A 17,011-nucleotide genomic window follows, 5' to 3' on the forward strand; every position below is an offset into this window, starting at 1 on the left:
ATATACTGAGTCTGGATGGCAGAGTGTAAACAAAGTACTATGGGAAAGTGACCAACTGGAATCAGTTCTGCTCTTGGAGAGTAATAGGTCAGACCCTCATACCACTCTTGGTCTGAAGAAAATAAAGCCCTGAATGATTTTGCTTTGTCTTAGGAAGTTATATCCAGGCACTAAAGAATAGAATCCATATCAGTGCCTAAGCAATCTTAATTATTATATCATGTATCTTAAGTACACAAAAGTCAAAAATTTTAAGAGGGTACCTGCATTTTTTCCAAGTTTCATTTCATGTGACAATCTGATTGGGAGCATATAATTATAGTCCTTCATTTTCCCACTCCACTTGTTGCTTGTATGATGTGATAACTTTTCATACAAGCAATATCTTACTGCTTCAAGGTGTGATGACATTTCATATTTGCCTTAATCATTCCTGTGAAAAGACATGTTGGTCTAAAAAGAAAAAATATTTAGCAAATATTTTAAAAATTAAGCATGTCCTTATTTATATGGACATTTAAAAATATATGCAGTATTCAGCATGGAAACCACGTTTGAGGTTGAGTCATCCTTGTGTTTAAGAATTAACTTTATGAAATGTAGTAGCATTCAGTGTAGTATTAAGTTATAACAACAGCATGGAGTACCAAAGTGCTTTCTATTTAGATTATATTTTACATTTTCGTGCATACTGAGGAGGCTTATTCAAAATGAAAATACTAACTTAATGTTCACCCTGTTTAATAAACAGATGTCAAAAAATAAAATATATGCAGTATTCCAAAACAGAAAATTGCCTAGGAATTTTTAGCCCATTTAAGCCTAAAGAATATGCATCTTATGATTCCTGCCAGATCTGTCATTTGTTTTTGAATGATTATCTCCAAAAAGTTCAAGTGTAATTTTAAACACCTGTATTTAATAGAAAAACAGAATGTTCCAACAATGGGTCTAGCTTGTCATCAACTATCTAAATTCCATTATCTTAGAGCCATAGCACTGCAGTGGTAAAATACCTCTGGTATCATTTTAAGACTTCTGAGTAAGTGTGAATTCCTTTGATATTTTTTGTTTTGCTTTAGGTGCACAAAATAGTTGGAAACCTAACACTCCCAAAAGCTTTTATTTTGCTGTCAGCTAAAAGGTTAATTTCTTTGCAATTTGTTCATTAACTTTTGTTTACCTGCTAGGAAACTTTAAAGTGAATATTTCCTTGTCTTTGAGGAAACCTGTCAGTTCACTAAATTGTTGTCCATTAAGTATGAGGCAGCTGGGGTCAGAGTGTCCATGTAGACGAAGAGCTATATATATTTGAAGGGCTTAGAAGAGCACAGGTTCCTTTTCTCCCATGTAATGCTCATTATCCCAGGTTGGTGGGCCTGTTTCTCCAGAGCAACCTAGGAAGAAGGCATCTTTAACAAAATCCCACATTAAGTTCTAAACTCATAAAACTCATGGGTTCATAGAAGCAGATTTTTTAAGACTAGAAAATGATCTTGAACTACATCTAGTTTAAGACTGAGGCTATGTGAGTCTTTATTTTTAAATCATAACTAAATAAGCAGTTGTTTACTGAGTACTTGTTTTGTGCTGATGCTTATACTAAGCACCTTAAAGCTTGTGCTGTAGTATTTAATCCTTAATCGTCCTGTAAAGGCAATTACTATGTTCACTTAGTGATGAGAAAACTAGGACAAAAGGGAGCATTGTATGCCTAAGGTCTCTCAGCTAGGTAAAACTAGAATGTGAACTAGATTTGTAGTCTTGGCTATAGTATGGTTATTTATGTGAAATTCTGCCCAACCAAAGTATTCAGTTGAACTCCACTTTAGGTGTAGGCATTGCAGCGTCATAGAAGGGCATGAGTGTTAGAATGAGACACATCTGGATTTGAATTCTAACCACGTGACCTTGGGTGAGCAGTCACTTAACCTACTTAACCTTTCAGGTCTCAGTTCCCTCGCCTATAAAGTAAAATACATATGCCTGATACATTGTAGATGTTCAATAAATAGGAGTTAGAGTTATTATTGGGAAACTCATCTTGCATTTTTAATATATGGGCTGTTTTATAAAACTTTGGTGTATATCTTTCTAAAGAATATATCTAGCATATCACATGAAATTATCTGTTCTTATCTAAGCCTGAGGGTCTGAGACTTTCATGTTTGCCAGTTTCATGAAAAGAACACACCAGCTTTCTCTAGAACGGAAAGATTTTTCTTCCAAAGTAAATAGAATAGGGAAAATGTGATTATTTTATCGTGAAACATCAGCTTCTACTTATTTCTGGGGGAAAAACAGTGTGCAACATTTAAAGAGATTCTAACTCAAGTTGTCTGAATGTTTTATTTAGTAAAGGAGTAATTTCTGCTGAAAATGTGTGGATGAATAATTGTGCTTATCTGTTTCCTAGGTTCTAAGCTCCAAACTCATGCCAACAGCTGATGATGACATGGCCAGAAGCTGTGCCAAATCCTTCTGTGAAAACTTCCTCAAAGCTGGCGGTTTGAGGTTAGAGTTTCAATGTAATGTTACATGAGTTGCCGAAAATGAATATAGTTATTTTAGTTAATTTCCCCTGCAAAGTCTTGCTTATTCCTACAAGGTATCATATGACTCATTGTGAGAGTTATTATAAGAAGGAATGATGTTTCAGTCCTTTAAAATATTTTAAATCATTTTATAACTTCTGATTATTTGAAAAACGTATGGAAGCATGTCTCTTTCCCCTCTGGTAGTGGGGGAAATTTTCAAGAAGAGTAGAAGCAAGGAGGCTGTATCTGTTTCTTTTGTGTCTCATGTCAGTTTGAAATAAGGTGAATTTGATCGCTGTAAATCCATATTGTGCAAGGTATTAGTGCTGGGGATGCAAAGATAAATTAGATATTATCTCTGCCTTTGAGAGGCAGCTGATGGTTTAACAAAGAATAACAAACAGCTAGGTAACTATATTATAAGTATTAAAACAGGGCAGGCATGGTGGTTCATGCCTGTAATCCCAACACTTTCAGGGGCTGAGGCAGGAGGATTGCTTGAGCCCAAGAGTTTGAGATCGTACGGGGCGACATAGTGAGACCTCATGTCTACTAAAAATAAAAATAAAAAAATGGTTGAGTGTGATGACATGCACTTGTAGTCCTAACTACTTGGGACACTGAGGTGGGAGGATCACTTGAGCCCGGGAGGTGGAGGTTGCAGTGAGCAGTAATTGCACCAGTGCACTCCACCCTGGCAACGGAACAAGATCCTGTCTCAAAAAAAAAAAAAAAAGGTATTAAAGCAGAGGCATATATAAAAAGTACTTGTGAGGAGGAGGGGTGAGAAAGTAGTGGTTACATTGGTTGAATTTGCTTAGGGTCATAAGGTTAGGAAATTATTCACAGAAAATGACTGTTGAGCTAGGAATTGGGAAATTATTTACCTAGAAATCCTCTAGGTAAATAAGGAAGGAAAGGGCACTCCAAGCTGGAATGGAAGGAAGGGTGAGTGAGAGCATGAAGACGCATCGCCTATCTTGGGAACCTCAGTTGCCTGGTGTTCAAGCAAAGGATGAAGGAGAGAAACATGTCAAGAAGGGTCTCATTGGGGAATACGAGTGTTGTCTTGTAGTCCATGAAAAAACAGGCAGTTTCTAAGCCGAGAATTACCTGAAACAATTACTCTGGCAGCAGTGAAGAGGACGAAGGGAAGTGGGAGAGACTGGAGGAAGGGTAGACTGAGAGCTGACAGTATCCAGAGAAGAGATGAAGGGCAGTAACAGAATGACATTTATGACTAGGTAGAGGGTGGGGACATTTATAAAATGGCCCTGTGGTTTCTAGCTTGGTAGAGTGGGGAAATGGTGAGTCATTAGTCAGTATGAGAAATAAACACAGAGAGATGGAACGAACAAAGGAAAGCAAGAGAAATAAGTTTGTTTGTATACAAGGTCCTTCTGAGTCATGTGAAGTAGATGGTATGGATTGGATAGGGTGCTTGTTAGAAAAGTGGAGAATGGCATGAGAGATTTGGGAGCGTGTGAGTAAAACCATGAGGACGTAATCCAGCTGTCAGAGCTGAGTGGCAAGTGTAAGGCAGGAAGGTAGCGTCAGGGCATAGAGATCTCTCCTTTCAGATGAGTAAGAAAAAAGGGGTGATAGTAAATTGAAGACAGAAATAACTGAGGGTGGTCATCAGAGAAATGCAAATCAAAACCACAATGAGATACCATCTCACACCAGTTAGAATGGCAATCATTAAAAAGTCAGGAAACAACAGGTGCTGGAGAGGATGTGGAGAAATAGGAACACTTTTACACTGTTGGTGGGACTGTAAACTAGTTCAACCACTGTGGAAGTCAGTGTGGCGATTCCTCAGGGATCTAGAACTAGAAATACCATTTGACCCAGCCGTCCCTTTACTGGGTATATACCCAAAGGACTATAAATCATGCTGCTATAAAGACACATGCACACGTATGTTTATTGCGGCACTATTCACAATAGCAAAGACTTGGAACCAACCCAAATGTCCAACAATGATAGACTGGATTAAGAAAATGTGGCACATATACACCATGGAATACTATGCAGCCATAAAAAAGGATGAGTTCATGTCCTTTGTAGGGACATGGATGAAATTGGAAATCATCATTCTCAGTAAACTATCGCAAGGACAAAAAACCAAACACCGCATGTTCTCACCCATAGGTGGGAACTGAACAATGAGAACACATGGACACAGGAAGGGGAACATCACACTCTGGGGACTGTTGTGGGGTGGGGGGAGTGGGGAGGGATAGCATTAGGAGATATACCTAATGCTAAATGACGAGTTAATGGGTGCAGCACACCAGCATGGCACATATATACATATGTAACTAACCTGCACATTGTGCACATATACCCTAAAACTTAAAGTATAATAATTAAAAAAAAAAAACTGAGCGGAAAGTTGGCTTTTCTGTTTTGATTTTAGCTTGTGGAAGACTCTTCATAGGTTAACTAAAAGGGACCAATGAAGGAGAAAAGAATAAAGATAAAAGAAAAATGGGTAAATGATGGGGCCAACTTGTACTGCAGTTGGAAGCAGCTTTTCTCTAGAAAGAAGTAGGCATACCATTTCCTCTGGGTGAGGTAGGCATGGACACCAGCTCAAAGCATGAGCAGAGGATGGTTGAAGGAATTCCTGAGGGGAGGTCTGGCACAGAGTAGGGACCTTGAGGAGGTCGAGGGGATGGGAAACAGGGAAATGATGGCAAAAAGGATTCCCAAGTACCGTAGAAGGTCTGGCACACATGTGTAGCTTTATTCTGTGTTCCACACTGTAGACGTGTTTTTAGTACAAACTCCTTTCACATCACTCAGCCATTTACAGGGCTGTCAAAATAAAGACATTGAACATTTGGCTTATTTGTGTATGTCATTTAATTCATGTACCAGATATTGTTCTAAGCAATGAGAACAGAGCAGTGAGTAGATTAGACCAAAATCCACATCCTCATGAAGCTTACAGTCTAGAGGGGGAGACAATTAACATAAGTAAAAGTATGCGTCAGATGGTGAGGAGAGCTGTAGAGAAAAATAAAGAAGGAAGCAGGGATTCGGGGGCTATGATTTTCAGTAGGGTGATCAGGAAAAGCTTCACTGGGGTGACATCTAGCAAAGACCTGAAGGAGATAAGGGAGCGAGACCCAGGAGAAAGCTTTTCAGAGGAGCAGCCAGTGCACACCCATGCGTGGGGACCTGCCTGGTGCTGGCAGAGGCCACAGGAGGCCAGTGTGGTTGGGGCACAGTGAATGAGGCAGTGTTTCCCATTCTCAAATGAGACAGAGGTCTGGGACATGACATTGCAGAGATACCAGAGGTCAAGTTATGAAGGATCTTACAGGCTACTGTGAAGACTCTGCTGTTTTTCAGCATAGGAAATAGGAAACCATTGAAGGATTTTGTGCAGAGGAGTGCCATGATCTGAGTTAAATTTTCTAAGGATCACCCTGATGGGTCTTTTGAAAATAGGTTTGGAAGGTGGAGAGTCAAGAGCAGAAGCAGGGAGAATAGTTAGGAAGCTTATAGGTATCATAGGAAATTATTATGATAGATGTATGTAGGCTCTTTTTATGACAGAATCATGTAGAAACTAAGTAATTGATGATGACCGATTACATTACTTATGGAAAAATTAAAATGAAAAAGATAGAAGTCTTTAATATCCTGCCTTTTTTTCTTCTTTTTGAAGTTTGGTTGTAAATGTCATGCAGAGAGACTCCATCCCATCAGAAGTAGACTATGAAACAAGGCAGGGTGTTTATTCCATCTGTCTACAGCTTGCAAGGTATGTAAATATATTGCATTAGTCTTACCAGGCAATACTTGACTTTTTCTTCTCAAATCATGTTTTTAAATAGTATGAATGGACTCAGAATAAGTCTAGCTGTTTCTTTTTAAGATTTTTACTTGTCGGACAAACAATGCCCACGTTATTAGATGAAGACCTCACCAAAGATGGCATAGAAGCACTTTCTTCCCGCCCATTCCGAAATGTCAGCCGGCAGACAAGCAGACAGATGTCCTTATGTGGTACCCCAGAAAAGTCATCCTACCGACAGTTGTCCGTGTCTGATAGGTCTTCTATTAGGGTTGAGGAAATCATCCCTGCTGCTCGAGTTGCAATACAAGTAAGTGATTTGTGTATTCAAGACATTTTAGTACCTCTTATTCAGAATGTCCTGTTTAGGAAGAGGTGCTATGGGGATATAAAAATGATTAAGACATGAATATTGCCTTCAAGAAATTTATGGTGACTTAAAAAGAGATCACTAGGGTAGAAATAACTATAATTCCAGGTAGAAAGTATCAAGTGTTGTAAAACTACAAGACAAAGCATTCTGTGTGTCTTCAAAGGAGGCAGAATAATTTCCTTCACCTGTGGCTGTGATGGGTGATTTTATGTTATAGATGGCATTTGAGCTAGGCCTTGAAGAACAGATGAGGATTAGATATACAGAGATAAGTACTTAGAAAGTCGGAGAAAGGAGACTTGTTCAAGCAAAAGGGAGCACATGTGCAAACTAGAGACAATACCAGAGCTTATGGGAGGTCACGAGGTCATAGTATGTGGGAAAGGGGGAAAGTGAAAAAATTGGTAAAGCGTAATTTGAAGCCACAGCATGAAGATCAATCTGTTTTACAGATAAAAAAGAGAGATTGAAAGCCCTTGAGCAGGATGGCAGCTTGAGAAAGGCCATCTTTCTAGATGACCTTGGAGGGAAAGGAGGCGTATGAAACTGAGACCTGTAAGAAGGTTGTAGATGTCAGGGCATGTGTTCAAGTATTGCTCTTTCTCATAATACTTGTTCCATTCTTTAGACAATGGAAGTAAGTGATTTCACTTCTACTGTGGCTTGCTTCATGAGATTGTCATGGGCTGCGGCTGCAGGACGGCTTGATCTTGTTGGGAGTAGCCAGCCAATTAAAGAAAGTAATTCCCTGTGTCCTGCTGGAATTCGAAACAGACTCAGCAGTTCAGGTACTGATTAAAAAGAGACAGTAATGAGAACACTGGGTAAGAAATAACCATAAGAATTCTGTGTGTAGGTTTGCCAGAGTCACAAAAATGGGAGACCCTCTTCTCTTGCTTGTGAGCATGAGTAAAAATGCATCAAGCTCTGTATACACTTAGTATTTATGTATGTTCCTATATGTATGTCATATTTCACTTAAGAAGAAAAATATTTATAAACACATAGAGTAAGTGAAGAAACCAAATCAACAGTTTTTAGCTTAGCTGAGTATAAAAGTGTCATGAAACCAATCATTGTGGCAATAATACAAATTCATTTAGAATTCAGTCCTGGAAAACAGTTCTTTTCTTGGTTTGCCAGGTTATTTTTCATTAGGCCTCTTTAAAATATAGCTTTATTTCCCAGCTTTGTTTGGTCTTCCTGCTCAATCTCTATTTTAGAAATACCTCAATAATAAAGGAAGTTTTTAAAATTTTGACATATATACAGTAAAGTGGAGACAGTAAAGTGTATGAGATTTTTAGGATTTTTGTATGCATATGACCCATCTACATCAAGTTACAAGGTAGAAAACATTTCCGATATCCTCTGGAGGGCTCCCTCATGCCCACAAAATTGCGCTATTTTCACTTCTATCGCCTGAAATTAGTTTTGCCTTGTGAACACATTTTGATTGCCTGCAAATGTGTTTTAAAGAAAAAGTAGTGAGAGTGTTTCAAATACAGTATTAAATCTCTCTTGCTTCTTGGACCTAAGTGCTTTCTTGAAGTATTTAATGTCACATGAGGATTCTGGAACATATAGTAAAAAGATTAAAATATTGCATAGTTCCTGTAGGATCCACAGTAAATTTCTGCTTATCTGTTTTCAGGAAGCAATTGCAGCTCTGGAAGTGAAGGAGAACCAGTAGCCCTGCATGCAGGAATCTGTGTTCGACAACAGTCTGTATCCACCAAAGACTCTCTGATTGCGGGAGAGGCTTTGTCTCTTCTCGTTACGTGCCTACAGCTTCGGAGCCAGCAACTGGGTATGCTGGAGGCTTGTTTGTGATTAATCTCTTTCAGGGAAAGGCCAAGTTTCTGTTGGGAATTCTTTACATTTCTTCCTAGATAAGGTCCCATTGGTCAAAATGAAAAAGGCGGGAAGTTGGCATGTGGCATAGCTAAGAATAATGCTAAAATAGCTCATTCTGAAGAAATATTTATTGAGCACCTTCTGTATATGAGGTTCCGCAGTTGCTGTCACCAGAGCAGTATGTCTGCACGCCACGAGCTTGCTGTCTAGTTGAGGAATTCAAAGAGCCCAAATTTACTAGTTCATAAATTACAGAATTAGAATTGTATATCGATTCCTGATAATGACTCTAGTATTAAAAATTGTGTAACTTAAGATTTGCTCTTTCATCTTTATTGTTGGCTTTGGTGAACGGGGACCATTACTAATCATTCTCTAACATGAGAGCACCCCAGGGCTCAGGTCCTATCATCTCTTCTCTATCTCCATTCATTCCCTTGGTGATCTCGTGCAGTTTCACAGTTTTAAATTCCATCTATATGTTGACAACACCTAAATTTGGGTCTATGACCTGTACCACTGTCCTGATGTCTCCAGTTGGATATCAAATAGACATCCCAAACTTCTCATTTCCAGAACTGAGCTCCTCTAATCCTGCCCATATCATCCTAGAGTTTTCTCAACTTAAAAGCAGTTCTATTCTTCCGGTTGCTCTGGCCAAAAACCTTGGCTTCATCTTTGATATCTTTTTTTCACCCCCTACTTCTAATCTGTCAGCATATCCCCCTTCAAGCCCTCTCTAGATTCTACCCCTTAACATCCCTTTCACTGTTGGTCCCTCCGAGCTGCCATTGCTTCCTACTTGGACTATAGCAAGAGTGCCCTAACTCATCTTCCTGCTTCTGCCTTGCAGTTTATTCTCTACTCAGCAACCAGGGTGGACCTTCTAAATTTTAAGTCAGAGTACATCACTCCTCTTTCAAAGCCTTCCGGTGGCTTCTCAGTTCACCAAGTAAAAGCCAAATCTTTACAAGGGGGTGGACACTGTGTACCACTTGATACTCCTGTGCCTTTGCTTCTACTCTTCCCTTTACTCACTGTGCTTCGGCCACCCTGGGCTCCTTGCTGTTCCCCCAGCAGCCAGCATACATTCCTTCCCTTGCACTGGCTGTTCGTTCCCTCTTTCCAGTATGCTTACTGAAACATTCCCCAACCACCTTTAAAAAAATTACAATGCTCTTCTTGCCCCTGCACTGCCCAGACTCCTTACCTTATTTTTTTACTGTAACATTTATCATTTTATAACTTGCAAAATAATCTACTTATTTGTTGTGTTTATTGTCATTATCTCCTCCCCAACTAGATTGAAAGCTCCATGAGGACAGAGACTTTTATTCATTTTGTTCCCTGATGAATCTCCAGCCCCCAAACACTGTCTGATGTGTAGTAGATTCTCAGTAAATAAATATTCAGAAATGAAGTTTTAGCAACTCCACTTTTAAAAAGTGTACTAATCCTACTCTTAGCTGTTTGATTTCATTTAATTTTCCTAGAATTGTTTAACTTAGAGATATTTTCAAATCAAGATGAAAAAATGATAACTTCCCTCCAAGCTTTTATCTGTTATCATTTGTAAGTTTATTTTAGGGTATATTTTGTAGTTTGCAACTATTGATAGTTTATCAAGGCAAGACATTTATTGTGTAACTGGTATGTGCAAGGCATTGTGATAAAATATGGAGCACAAAAATAAGACATGGTTTCTTCTCTTAAACAACTTAGAATTTTATGGGGTAAATGGACAGGCATGAAAGCAATTGTAAAAGGTCCTGAATTATTGTATGTAAAAGAGAAGAGCTTATGCTTAAGTTGAGCTTAAGAAATTAATCAAAATTTGAAAATGCATTACCTAACTTGTTTCACACACCCACATCCCCCATTTCTTCTTATTAGCATCTTTCTATAACTTGCCCTGTGTTGCTGATTTCATCATTGATATTCTGCTCGGATCACCAAGTGCTGAGGTAAGGATTTTTCACATTACTTACAAAACTCCTTTGGTCCTGTTGTTTTGTGAGCTGTCTCAACTACCTGTGACATTGTCGGGAATACAGGAGTGGCACTGAGTGCTCTCAGGGAGTGTACGAAGGGGCTGCAGACCATGAAAGAAAAGTAACCATTTGGACTCTACTGCCTTTCCTTCTACTACCTCCTCCATATGCCACCAAAAGTTATGAGACTAATGTTAGTAAGTTATTTTTGTTTATAACAACGTTACAACCAGTGTCTGATATCCATAGCTCACAAGGGCAGCTGGCACTAAGCATCCACGTTGTTGGTCAGAATCAGGAAAGATCAACCTCAACCCATAAACTTTCATTAGATATTATAGTTCTGACATTCTTACGCGACCTTGAGGATTAACTTAAACTTTCTTTTTTCTTATTTTCATTTACATTAAGTTATAAACCTATTGAGTAGAGTAGAATAGTAGAATAATTTGGGAAATCAGTTCCCAAACCGCAGTGGGTTTTAATTAGCCATTAAAACCTTACCATTAAAATCTGAAACACTCATACCTTTCTAGTATCCTTCAATAACTTGAGTGACTAAATAGGCTGGACTTTGGAAGAAAATCACTTTTTAAGCAGTCTCAACATGTTGATTCATGTCTGTCCTTTGCTGCTGATCATGTAATTTCAGATTCGCCGGGTTGCCTGTGATCAGCTGTACACTCTTAGTCAGACAGACACATCAGCGCATCCAGATGTGCAGAAGCCAAATCAGTTTCTTCTAGGCGTAATCCTCACGGCTCAGCTGCCTCTCTGGTCTCCAACTAGTATTATGAGAGGAGTCAATCAGAGGTAGGTAATAAAAATGGAAAAGCTAACCTTATACAGAGAGAGGATAAATGATAATTTGTGTGCTGCTCCCCTGAAGTCCACAGTGCATTATTGAGATGACTAGAATTTCTTTCTTCTTCTGACATTTGGGTCCTGAAAGATGGCATTTGGATAGGAGAGTTAGAAGAAACACTACCAGGCCTTTTTCTCCATGTCCCCAGTTCTCACTTCACCCCATGTGATTCATCTACCCCAGAGAGAAAAAGGAGCTCACCTGATTGGTGAGAGCCTGGAATTATTGGAGCCCGGTCACTGTGTAAAGGTTATACTGATCCTCTCCCCTTGTGCCTCACTTTTTCAGTGCAGATATCTTGCAGCTCCGTGTCTAGAGGTAGCCAAGGTATCCTCCTAGCTTGCCTTCTTGGTTTTATACATGCTTCAGTATGTAAGAGAGCTTGTAGTCCAAACTCATGAGATGACTATTCTGCCTGCCCCATCTTACCTCAACAAGTGAGCCTGCATGCATGTGCTCCTCAGTCTAGTCCCAGGATAGGAGGTAGGGGTCTCACATTGACCTCAAGTTCATATGACTTTTTCTAACTCACCTTTACCACACAGCCCCTACTATGGGGCTTATAAAGTGTCATGGAGATTTGTGAAGTCAATGTTTCCTTTCCTTGTTTATGTGCTTTATAAATTAGGTCCCTCTCTTTTGCATCATCCTAAACTGAAACACTATGCCCATGAAGAAGTCATTAAATAAAAGACTGATAAATTTGACTCCATAAAAATTAAAATTTTCTATATAGGAAAAAATGCCTCAAAGTCAAAAGTCAATCACCAAACTGGGAAAATAAAATCTGCAACATACATGACAGACAATAAGCTAATTTGAGATATATATATCTCTATATATAACTATTATAAATTATTAAGCAAAAGACCAATAGCCAAGTTAAAAAGGGGCAAAGAATGTAAACAGACTGTTCAAAGACATGTATATTTTTTTTGAATTGCCAAATTTTTTTTATTGTGGTAAATATACATAACATAAAATTTACCATGAGGTATACAATTCCACGACATTAAGTATGCACACATTGTGATGCAACCATCACAACTGTCTATTTCCAAAACTCTTTTGTCATCCTAAACTGAAACTCTGTACCCATTGAACAATAACTCTCTCTTCCCCCTCCCCCATTCCACGGCAACCACCATTCTACTTTCTGTCTCTAAGGATTTGACGACTCTAGGTACCTCATATAAGTGGAATCATACAGTATTTGTCCTTATATGTCTGGCTTATTTCACTTAGCATAATGTCCTTAAGGTTTATTCATGTTGTAGCATGAATCAGAATTTCCTTCCTTTTTAGGGCTGAATTATATATCATTGTATGTATAAACCATATTTGTATATCCATTCATCCATAGATGAACATTTGGGTGTTTCCACCTTTTGGCCGTTGTGAATGCAGCTACAAACATGGGTATGCAAATATCTGTGTGAATCCCTGTTTTCAGTTCTTTAGGGTGTATACCCAGAAGTGGAATTGCTAGATCATTTAGTAATTCTGTGTTTGATTTCTTTGTGGAACCACCATACTGTTTTCCACAATGGCTGTACCATTTTACTTCTCCACCAGCAATGTACAAGGATTCTCATTTCTCCACATCTTAGCCAACGCTTGTTGTTTTCTAGGATTTTTGTTTTTGTTTCGTTTTGTTTTTGATAGTAGCTATCCCAGTGCATGTGAATTGGCATCTGTGGTTTCAGTTTGCATTTCCTTGATGACTAATGTTGAGCGTCTTATCATGTGCATGTTGGCCATTCATATGTCTTCTTTGGAGAAACATCTATTTTAAGACCTTTGCTCATTTTTAAATTGGATTATTTGTTGTGGAATTCTTTATATATCCTGAATATTGATCCCTTATCAGATGATATGATATGCAGATATTTTCTCCCAATCTGTGGGTTGTCTTTTAGCTCTCTTGATGGTGTCCTGTGTATGTATTTTCTCTTTAGTTACCTGTGTTTTTGCTGTCATAGCCAGGAAATTATGGCCAAATCCTGTGTCACAAAGTTTTCCCCGTTTTCTTCTAAGGGTTTTATAGTTTTAGTTCTTACATTTAGGTGTTTGATCCATTTTGAGTTTAGTTTTGCATATGGTGTAAGGTAAGGGTCTGACTTCATTTTTCTCCATGTGAATATCCAGTTTTCCCAGTGCCCCTTTTTAAAAATACTATCCTTTCCCCATTGAATGGTTTTGGTGCCCTTGATGAAAATCAGGACCATATTTTTGAGTTCTATATTTCTATTCCATTGGTCTGTATGTCTGTCTTTATACCAGTATAAGACTGTTTTGATTACTGTAGTATTGTACTAAGCTTAAAATCAGGAAGTATGAGTCTTTCAGCCTTATTCCTCTTTTTCAGGATTGATTTGGCTACTTGGAGAGTCCATGTGAATTTTAGAATGGGTTTTTCTATTTTTGCAAATGTCTTTGGGATTTTCATAGAGATTTCATTGAACCTGTGGGTGACTTTGAATAGTAATGACATCTTAACAAGATTTTGTCTTTCAGTCCTTGAACACAAGATGTCTTTGTATTATGTCATCTTTAATTTCTTTCAGCAATGTTTGTAGATTTCACTGTACAAGTCTTTTGTTTCCTTAAGTTGGTTCCTAAGTATTTTATTATTTTTGATGCTATTGTAAGTGGAATTGTTGATTTCTTTTTCAGTTTGATCATTGTTAGTGTAAGAAACACAACTGATTTTTGTGTTGATTCTGTATGCTGCAACTTTGCTGAATTTATTTATTAGTTCTAACAGTTTCTTTTGCAGAAACTTTAGGGCTTTCCATATATAGTAACATGTCATCTGTTAACAGATAATTTTACTCCCTTTTCAATTTGGATGTCTTTTAGTTCTTTTTCTTGCCTAATTGCTCTGGCTGAAACCTTCAATACTATGTTGAATAGAAGTGGTAAAAGTGGGCATCCTTGTTTCTGCTCTTAGGATAAAAGCTTTCAGTCATTCAGCATTGAGTATGTTAGCTGTGAGTTTTTCATATCTGGCTTTATTATGTTGAGGTAGTTTCCTTCTATTTGTAGTTTGTTAAGTGTTTTTATCATGAAAGTGAGTTAAATTTTATCAAATGCTTTTTCTGCTTTGACTGAGATAATCATGTGGTTCTTTTTCTTTCTTTCCCTTAATATGAGATTACATAGATTTTCGTACCATGGACCATACTTGAATTCCAGGAGTCAATCCCACTTGTTCATGGGGTGTAATCCTTTAAATGCACTCCTTTGGTTTGATAGTATTTTGTTGAAGATTTTTGCATTAGCATTCATAAGGGATATTGGTCTGTAGTTTTCTTGTGGTGTCTTTTTCTGGCTTTTGTATCAGGGTAATACTGGTGTCATAGAATAAGTCAGGAAGTATTACCTCCTCTTCAGTTTTTTGAAAGAGCTTGAGAAGACTTGGTGGTAATTCTTTAAATATTTGGTAGAATTCACCAGTGAAGCCATCTGGTCCAGGGCTTTTCTTTGTTGGGAGTTTGTTTGTTTTTCTTTTCTTTTCTTTTCTTTTTTTTTTTTTTTTTTTTTTTTTGGATTACCAATTCAGTCTCTTTGCTGAATCTCTTTGCTGAATAGATTTATTTACCTTTTCTGTTTCTTCCTGATTCAATCGTGGTAGGTTTTGTGTTGCTAGGAATTTGTCTACTTCATCTAGGTTAATTTGTTGGCATATAGTTGCTTACGGTACTCTCTTATATCCTTTCCATTTCTGTAAAATTGGTAGTTATGTACCCACTTTCATTTCTGAGTTTAGTAATTTGATCCTTCCCCCTTTTTTGTCTTAGTCTACCTAAAGGTTTGTTGGTTTTGTTGATCTTTTCATTCAAAGAGGCAACTTTTGGTTTCATTGATTTTTTTTTTTTTCTTTTTGGTATTGTTTTACCATTCTTTATTTATTTCCACTCTAATCTTTGTTATTTCTTTCCTTTTACTAGCTTTAAGTTTGGTTTGTTCTTCTTTTCCTAGTTCCTTAGGTGTAAAGTTAGGTTGTCAATTGAATCCTTTTCTTGTTTTTAATGTAAGCATTTATTTATTTATTTTTAATTATACTTTAAGTTCTGGGATACACGTGCAGAACGTGCAGGTTTGTTACATAGGTATACATGTGCCATAGTGGTTTGCTGCATCCATCAACCTGTCATCTACATTAGGTATTTCTCTTAATGCTATCCCTCCCCTAGCCCGCCACCCCCCGACAGGTTCTGGTGTGTGGTGTTCCCCTCCCTGTGTCCATGTGTTCTCATTATTCAGCTCCCACTTATGAGTGAGAACATGCAGTGCTTGGTTTTCTGTTCTTGTGTTAGTTTGCTGAGAATGATGATTTCCAGCTTCATCTGTGTGCCTGCAAAGGGTATGAACTCATCCTTTTCTATGGCCACATAGTATTCCATGGTGTATATGTGCTACATTTTCTTTATCCAGTCTATCATTGATGGGCATTTGGGTTGGTTCCAAGTCTTTGCTATTGTGAACAGTGCCACAATAAACATACCCGTGCATGTGTCTTTATAGTAGAATGATTTACAATCCTTTGGGTATATATCCAGTGATGGGATTGCTGGGTCAAATGGTATTTCTGGTTCTAGATCCTTAAGGAATTGCCACACTGTCTCCACAGTGATTGAACTAATTTACACTCCCACCAACAGTGTAAAAGTGTTTCACCATATCCCCTCCAGCATCTGTTGTTTCCTTTTTAATGATCGCCATTCTAACTGATGTAAGATGGTATCTCATTGTGGTTTTGATTTGCATTTCTCTGCAGTGATCATGAGCTTTTTTTCATGTTTCTTGACCACATAAATGTCTTCTTTTGAGAAGTGTCTGTTCATATCCTTTGCCCACTTTTCGATGGAGTTGTTTTTTTCTTGTAAGTTTGTTTAAGTTCTTTTTAGAATCTGGATATTAGCCCTTTGTCAGATGGATAGATTGCAAAAATTTTCTTCCATTCTATAGGTTGCCTGTTCACTCTGATGATAGTTTATTTTGCTGTGCAGAAGCTCTTTCATTTAATTATATCCCATTTGTCAATTTCGGCTTTTGTTGCCATTGCTTTTGGTGTTTTAGTCATGAAGTCCTTGCCCATGCCTATGTCCTGAATGATATTGCCTAGGTTTTCTTGTAGGGTTTTTATGGTTTTAGGTCTTGCGTTTAAGTCTTTAATCCATCTTGAGTTAATTTTTGTATAAAGTGCAAGGAAGGGGTCCAGTTTCAGTTTTCAGCATATAGCTAGACAGTTTTCCCAAAAACATTTATTAAATAGGGAATCCTTTCCCCATTGCTTGTTTTTGTCAGGTGTGTCAAAGATCAGATAGTTGTAGTAGATGTGTGGCATTATTTCTGAGGCTTCTGTTCCGTTCCATTGGTCTGTATATCTGTTTTGGTACAGTACCATGCTGTTTTGGTACTGTAGCCTTGTAGTATAGTTTGAAGTCAGGTAGCATGATGCCTCCAGCTTTGTTCTTTTTGCTTAGGATTGTCTTGGCTATACAGGTTCTGTTTTGGTTCCATATGAAATTTAAAGTAGTTTTCTCTAATTTTGTGAAGAAAGTCAGTGGT

The 17,011-nt window shown here is 38.0% G+C and overlaps 1 protein-coding gene across 5 annotated transcripts in view; it reads left to right on the forward strand.

Annotated features, from left to right (window-relative positions):
* Positions 1-17,011, forward strand: part of USP24 (ubiquitin specific peptidase 24) — a 148,449-nt gene that overhangs the window by 83,574 nt on the left and 47,864 nt on the right. For all 5 annotated transcript variants that reach the window (XM_016919208.4, XM_016919213.4, XM_016919219.4 and 2 more), the window contains exons 32-38: positions 2,417-2,514; positions 6,220-6,315; positions 6,430-6,658; positions 7,350-7,509; positions 8,376-8,531; positions 10,472-10,542; positions 11,222-11,382. In XM_016919208.4, the coding sequence (XP_016774697.1) occupies positions 2,417-2,514; positions 6,220-6,315; positions 6,430-6,658; positions 7,350-7,509; positions 8,376-8,531; positions 10,472-10,542; positions 11,222-11,382 (971 nt within the window). The remainder of the gene's footprint in view (positions 1-2,416; positions 2,515-6,219; positions 6,316-6,429; positions 6,659-7,349; positions 7,510-8,375; positions 8,532-10,471; positions 10,543-11,221; positions 11,383-17,011) is intronic.

Source organism: Pan troglodytes, chromosome 1 (genome assembly GCF_028858775.2).
Source record: "Pan troglodytes isolate AG18354 chromosome 1, NHGRI_mPanTro3-v2.0_pri, whole genome shotgun sequence".
NCBI lineage: Eukaryota > Metazoa > Chordata > Mammalia > Primates > Hominidae > Pan > Pan troglodytes.